This window comes from Lupinus angustifolius, chromosome LG01 (assembly GCF_001865875.1).
Source record: "Lupinus angustifolius cultivar Tanjil chromosome LG01, LupAngTanjil_v1.0, whole genome shotgun sequence".
NCBI classification, from domain to species: Eukaryota; Viridiplantae; Streptophyta; class Magnoliopsida; order Fabales; family Fabaceae; genus Lupinus; species Lupinus angustifolius.
Genome location: NC_032009.1, coordinates 35,043,410 through 35,050,035, shown reverse-complemented (window position 1 = coordinate 35,050,035; position 6,626 = coordinate 35,043,410). Strand labels below are relative to the sequence as shown.

At 30.5% G+C, this 6,626-nt stretch overlaps 1 protein-coding gene across 3 annotated transcripts; it reads left to right on the top strand.

The window, feature by feature from the left end:
• On the top strand, positions 4,112-6,626 carry LOC109362829 (transcription factor bHLH79-like). Of its 3 annotated transcripts, none has more exons than XM_019608883.1 (6): positions 4,112-4,547; positions 4,941-5,114; positions 5,230-5,295; positions 5,396-5,464; positions 5,573-5,650; positions 6,188-6,626. In XM_019608883.1, exons 1-6 carry the CDS (start codon positions 4,365-4,367, stop codon positions 6,236-6,238), a joined length of 621 nt encoding a protein of 206 aa, XP_019464428.1. In that variant the 5' UTR covers positions 4,112-4,364; the 3' UTR covers positions 6,239-6,626. The 3 variants fall into 3 exon arrangements, with proteins under 3 accessions (XP_019464428.1, XP_019464419.1, XP_019464410.1); XM_019608874.1 differs by having other exon boundaries at positions 4,114-4,547; positions 6,205-6,626; XM_019608865.1 differs by having other exon boundaries at positions 4,116-4,547; positions 6,196-6,626.

The following is a 6,626-nucleotide window of genomic DNA, read 5'->3' as shown; positions in this document are numbered from 1 at the left end:
AATTTGGTCTGTATTTGTATTCACTCTATCTTTTATTCAAGTAGTTTTTTCTTGGCGAAATTATTAGAAGCCTACGCTTTTTTAAATCCAATTGTCGGTATTATGCCAATAATACCTCTATTTTTTTCTCTTAGCTTTTATTTAGCAAGCTACGGTAAGTTTTCGATGAGATCTTTAATTTGAATTATGTCCTAACAAAATAAATTAAGAATTTTCTTTATAACTTTTCCTTTTATCATGTGTTATTGTGGGTGATGACTAGGATATTTTAAGAAAGTAGTTGACAACATTTATTTATTTTCCTTTCCCTTATCCTTACTTCATAAGAGAAAACAAAACAAAAATAGTGAGTACCACCACTTTTTGTTTCTCTCATGTTCATTTTATCCTAACTAAACAAAGCATATAAGTTTGGCAAAATACTATGTAAAATTAGATTATTTTGATTATTTTTTTTCACTAAGGATATCCTCACCCAATAATGGAAGTCTCTTTGAAAGTGTAGAAATCTAAAAAAAAATGAGTTTTGCATATATCAAAAAAGTGATTTTTACTCATGAGTTATGATTAAATTCGATATTCTTATCCATAAAAGATGTATTTTTACCCTCCCCTTTAAATTGTGTAAATTTCCAATTACTAACATTAAAACTAATCTAAACAAATTTTTTCTTGATATACATTTTTATTTATTCATCCTATTTTGTTTTCTTAAATCACACACAACTTCTCATTTAACGTGCATGGGTTATATTTTAAGACACGTGCTTTTAGAATAATGAGCTGGAAAAGTCTCATTAATCCAAACAGCTTAATTCCAAATTGAAATTGGTTTTAGAGCACGTGCATAAAACCCAATGAAGATGGAAAAAACCACAAGCTACCAAATTTATCCTAGTATCCTAAAGAACAAAACATTGGGGCACATGAAACTAGAAAACCTTATTTGGACATAGCAAACAGAGACTTTATGGGATTTAATTAATTTTGCTTGGATGATTATCATTTTTTGGCTAAGCAAGTTAGGTATATGGTTATGTGGGTAAAGTTGAGATAATTGAATAGTTAGGCAATAATACTATACTAAGGCCAAAAACTTGAGTTCAATTGTGTGAAGTGTTTGACATTTGACAATGAAGGAGTTTGCATTTATCACTAGCACCAACCTTGCTTTAGTGCCCACAACATTATGGTTGTCAATTTCTTTGATACATCAAGTCAAGAATAGTGTGTCCACACTAGAGACACATGCATATATAGAAGAAGGATTAATAAGATGGGTAATTTCTTAGGTAGTAATATTTGGTATAGCTGGCAAACTTAGGTAGGTAAAGTTAAAGGTTATCATTTTTATGAATGATGCTAAAATGAGTATATATTGTGAATTTGTCTAAAACGTGTGTAAATTTACCACTTCATTGTATTGTATTGGTAAATAAATTACCACTTATATTTTAATAAACATGTATGTACTTCTTTTGTGTGATTAGCTTTAAGTGAAAAGTCAATAAAATGCTTTAAGAATTCCACCAATGTCATTAATTTACACCTTGATAAGAGGTGAAATAACCCATGTAGTATGATATTTTTTATATTTAAATTAAATCAAAAGAGTAGTGTCATGACTAAATATGATACAAAGTACATAAATACGTACTTGCTGATTTTCAGCCACATAAACATGTAAGGTGAGTTTAAAGTTCAAACTCTTTTGTGGTTAGATTTTGACTAATTAGATGGTTGCAAAATCATCTCGTAAATAAAATATAAAGGATGAGATTATGGGTAAAACATAGTTGCATGGTACACAATAGTTTGATGTTGGTTATTACTTTTTATCTTATTATTACAACATTTTATTTGGTAAATGAACTATAGAGTAAATGACGAAGAAATATCCTAGTGGTTGCTGAATTGTGTACCATAAATAGGATACGTGGTGTTGTGAAGTTTATATTTCTGTTTATACTATAAGATTAAATATTGGCTCATATATTGATATAGTTAAATATTTGTACTTTTTCTTTGTAAATAGTTAACTTTGGTATTAGTAAATCTACTTATTATTGTAAAAAAAGGTTAATTCATTTGATAAAGATTTGACTCACACATACAAGGATATGAGTTTAAATTCTACCCATTTTGGATGTTATAGTTGATTATCACTACAAAAATCTTATGTGTTGTCTTTCTCTTATTTTCAACATTTGTTAATGATGAGTTTAGCAAAACACAAATAGTATAAGCATTAGTAAAAGATAATATAATTTGAGTTTTTGATAGGGCCCAGTCTTTGTACCTTGTTCAACATAACATCTCAATAAATTTTGGGTAAAAGTTAGAAGCAAGATATAATGGTTCTTTCAGATAAATGAACTAAAGGACCTAGCATCATTACAACTAGTGACAATCATGATTTCATGCACACATTATCATTGGTTATTGATCCTATGTGCATAATATTGTCCAAAGTCAACCCCTTAAATCTACTAAATTCTTACTATTCTTATTTTGTTTTTGTTATCCTCTCAACAAGTACAACTCTTGACACCCTTAACGTTTTAACCTGTTTAGGAATTTTGTGAAATCTTACATTATTAGATCAATTTTCTTATCACTTGCTGTTTTAGTAAATGCTGCGGCCGTAAATTTTAGTCGATTTGTTAGTTGCTAGTATTTTCTTTGGATTTTGCCCCCAATTATAAATAAAATCAGAATGATGGGGAAAATCCACTTTATTCCCTTCTTAATAATTTATATACATAAAAATTTATATTTATCAAGTGGATATGACATGCTATTTTTTGCCCATAACTCCCATAAGGGATAGCACTCTGCTATCCATACAAAATAGGAATATGAATCTAACAAAAAGAATCAAGTCAATGGTCTATTAAGCTAGGACTAAAATTTTGAAAATTTATGTATGTGCAATAAATAATGATGTACAATTCAAAATGTCTGTTTGCGAGTTAATTTTTAGAAATAAATGAACAAAAATAGGATGCTTCAAAGCTATAGGAAAGTATATTTCACGACTTTTCAACTTTTTTTTCCATCCAAAACTCATCTCGCAAAAAAAACTCAGTAAGTGGTTTGGATCAAATTGAATGAGGAATGATCAGGTCAAAAGAGAAAAAAGGGCAAGATTCACATTTTCATTAGAATTTTTCACAAATAAGAAAAAAGGATGGTTATATTTGATTATGGGTTGTCTCTGCTCTCCTTTCATGTCATGTCTTTTTATTTATTTTTATATAATCTTCAATTATTTTCTTAACTTATCAATAACAATAGGTTTGTTATAGTGAGTAGATTATGCCCCATATAAATTCTGTGTTATTGGAATTTGATTTCTAAACTCTAGAACTTTACTATATTTACCACCGCAATTTAAGGATTAATGTCACTTCTACCCAATTACTAGTAAGTAGATATAAGAATAGGCTATAATATTATATACCCAACTATGACAAAAAAGAGCTAGCCCATGTTTCAAATGTAAAGCTTTAGTATTACCTTTTATCATGAAATAGACAACTTTTAAGGTCTAGTTTTACCTATTCAAATTTAGAACATCCTTTTAGGTAACATTCACAATTAGTTACAATAACCATCAATACCCCAAAATTCTTTACAGGATAAAAATTAATACTCAAACAAGCATATAGATTGATATAAAATCTTTATCAAATACCAATAAAGTTCATTATGATTCGTAAATCTTTAGATCCTTAAGTATCATGTCACACATTAGAAAAATTCATCCAAAAATATTTGTGTATCATTACCTACAAGCCTTCAAAAATAGGTTCTGGAGGAGCCAGACAAAAAAAATGTAATATGATTTAACATTTTTATCTTAAGATATAATGAGATGATATTAATTGGGAGAATCTTAACTCGTTTTGGAGACCATTGATGAACTCATAATTATGCTACCATGACATAACACACATTATGGTTATAACAAAAATCAATTGTCATTTATGCAATATCTCTAAAGATAAGAGTTATGGTCTATTGATTAATGAGAAGTGAAAAAATGGGTTTTATGAAAGGTGTGAAGAAGAGATAAAAGTGTGAAAATGATAGATAATGAGAAAAAGATCAACTACAAATTACACTCCACAGACACACACTTTGCTTTATCTTTCTATCTATCTCTTTCACTTTGTGTCTGTTTCTTTTATCAACTTCACACTTCACACTTCATAATATTTTCACACCATGTCTTTCAAATTCTATTCTATTATTCTCTTCTCCCTCCCTCCATAAATTACTACCAACTCTACAACTATTATTATTATTATTATTGTTTCCTACTAACCTTAATTGAATGATCTTATCTAAGTTCAATTCCAATGGAACCTCCTATCATCAATGACTCTACATTCTCTTCTTCTTCTTACTCCTTCTCTGATATTTGGCCTATGCCTCCTCCTCAAATTCTCGATGCTTCGGCCGAAAACTCAACGGTAACTCACCATTCTCCAAATCACAGGAAGAGGAAGGACACTAGCTCTCATACTACTCCAAATAACTTGGTTTGTTCCCTATGTCATGTGATCTATCTAGCACTTGTTTAGGTTCTTATAATTCACTAGTGTGTTATTATTTCTTTCTATGCAACTTCCTATAGTTTTGTTCTTATTCATTTTACTTATAACTTTATAGCATTTGGTAAACATGTTAGAGTAGAGAAAGAAAATGATAAGATTATTAGTATTGTTCTGTGTTTGGTCTGTTTTATAAACAGAAAGTAGCATGTGATTGAAAAGTATAACATTTTCGACTAAATTTTCCATTCTTTTCCACCCGAAAACTGAGAGTTGTATGAACAACTGAATTAAGTTGAATTAGACAATTCTATAACTGTGGTATTGCTTCTATTTTTGAATCTGATTTCTTATGTCAATATATTGTTCTTCTTGGAACAGAATGATTCTGGCAATAAAAATATAAAATTGACTGAAGCCGATGCGATTTCGACAGCATGTAACAAATTAGATGAACAAAGTACTAAACCTTCTGAGCAGGCACCTAAGCAAGACTATATCCATGTCAGAGCAAGAAGGGGCCAAGCCACTGATAGCCATAGTCTTGCTGAGAGGGTAATTATTCCCTTCTATCTTATTATATTTACCATGTTCAATAAGCTTTGCATCAAGTGTTGAAATTTATTATTCATCCAGGAGCATGTAGCTTATACAACACGTGATTTCGCAGGCAAGAAGAGAAAAAATCAGTGAAAGGATGAAGATTCTTCAAGATATAGTCCCTGGATGCAACAAGGTAAAAGTGTAAAACAAAACATTTTGTTAGATCAGTGATTCAATGCTAAGGTATTGCTTCTATTTTTGTTTTCACTTTATCAATTTTTTTATCTGTTCAGGTAATTGGTAAAGCACTAGTCCTAGATGAGATAATCAATTACATCCAGTCATTGCAGCAACAGGTTGAGGTGAATATCTTTATCTTCCTATTTCTATCAAGAATTGCCACTCAATGATGTTATGTTTTGTTTAAACTACTGAGTCTCATTCTGTGCATAACAATTTCATATTTGTAGTTCCTTTCAATGAAGCTTGAAGCCGTTAATTCGAGATTGAACATGAACCCGACTGTTGAATGTTTTTCTTCAAAAGATGTAAGTGTGTATGATATTGATATCTAAGATCAAAGTCATTCCATTTAGATATGTAAGACTTAAATATTAAGCAAAATTGTATATGCTTGGGTGTTATCGACATTTCGGAGTACCCCGGAAAAAGCCTGATGCTTTGTCTGGTAAAATTGGTAACTGAAATAGTCTACACCATATTGATGCTAGATGCATAATTGTATCCGAAAATATTAAGTACAAAATGAATTACGCAGAGCGGTTAATTAGTGACAATGCTTAATAAACTTTCCAAGTTACTGTAAGATTAACCTTTCTACCAATCAATGATGAATTAACCATTTTCGGCATCAAAATGACTCCGATGTTGAGAAAATTTCTTGGTACCCAACCTTTTCTTTCATAATTATCCAAGTTCCAAACAAAACTCTAGGTGAAAAATGACTTACTGTCATAGAAAATAGCTTAGTAAATCAACTCCAAGCACTATCCTAATAAGCCTTGTTGTAGTTTTGAAAATTCTGCATTGTCAAAGATAACTCATAATATTGCAATTTTAATCAGCTTATCAGTTGGTTCAGGTTGGTACTCAGCCATTGGATATTGCCGGAATGATATTTGGATCACAAGCAGGCAGGGGTTATGCTCAGGGATCACAACCTGGATGGCTGCATATGCAGATAGGCGGTGGTTTCGGGAGAGCGACATAATTCAATTGGTGCAGAATGTGCAGACCTGAATGTCCATTGTCAATTTGTCATAGTATGATATAGTTATAGGAAGTGTATCTAATCTCTATGTGCACCATTTGATTGGGCATATTGTGGTTCACTATGTTAGCAACTGAAATAATAGTGTGCCTTTGGTTTCAAAAAGTATTGTGATATGAAAAGTATTATCACTAATTGTATGCATTAACAGGTATGTATTTTTTGTTTTTGTAAGTGTGGAAAGTGAATGAAAAGTAAGTATGCAAGTTAGTAAAATTGTGTCATTGGCAGAA

Excerpts from the sequence above, each read along its gene's own strand:
- LOC109362829 (XM_019608865.1), top strand. The coding sequence starts at position 4,365 with ATGGAACCTCCTATCATCAATGACTCTACATTCTCTTCTTCTTCTTAC. Across the intron at positions 4,548-4,940 it reads ATACTACTCCAAATAACTTG|AATGATTCTGGCAATAAAAA; the intron begins GTTTGTTCCCTA and ends TTCTTGGAACAG. Across the intron at positions 5,465-5,572 it reads CATTGCAGCAACAGGTTGAG|TTCCTTTCAATGAAGCTTGA; the intron begins GTGAATATCTTT and ends TCATATTTGTAG.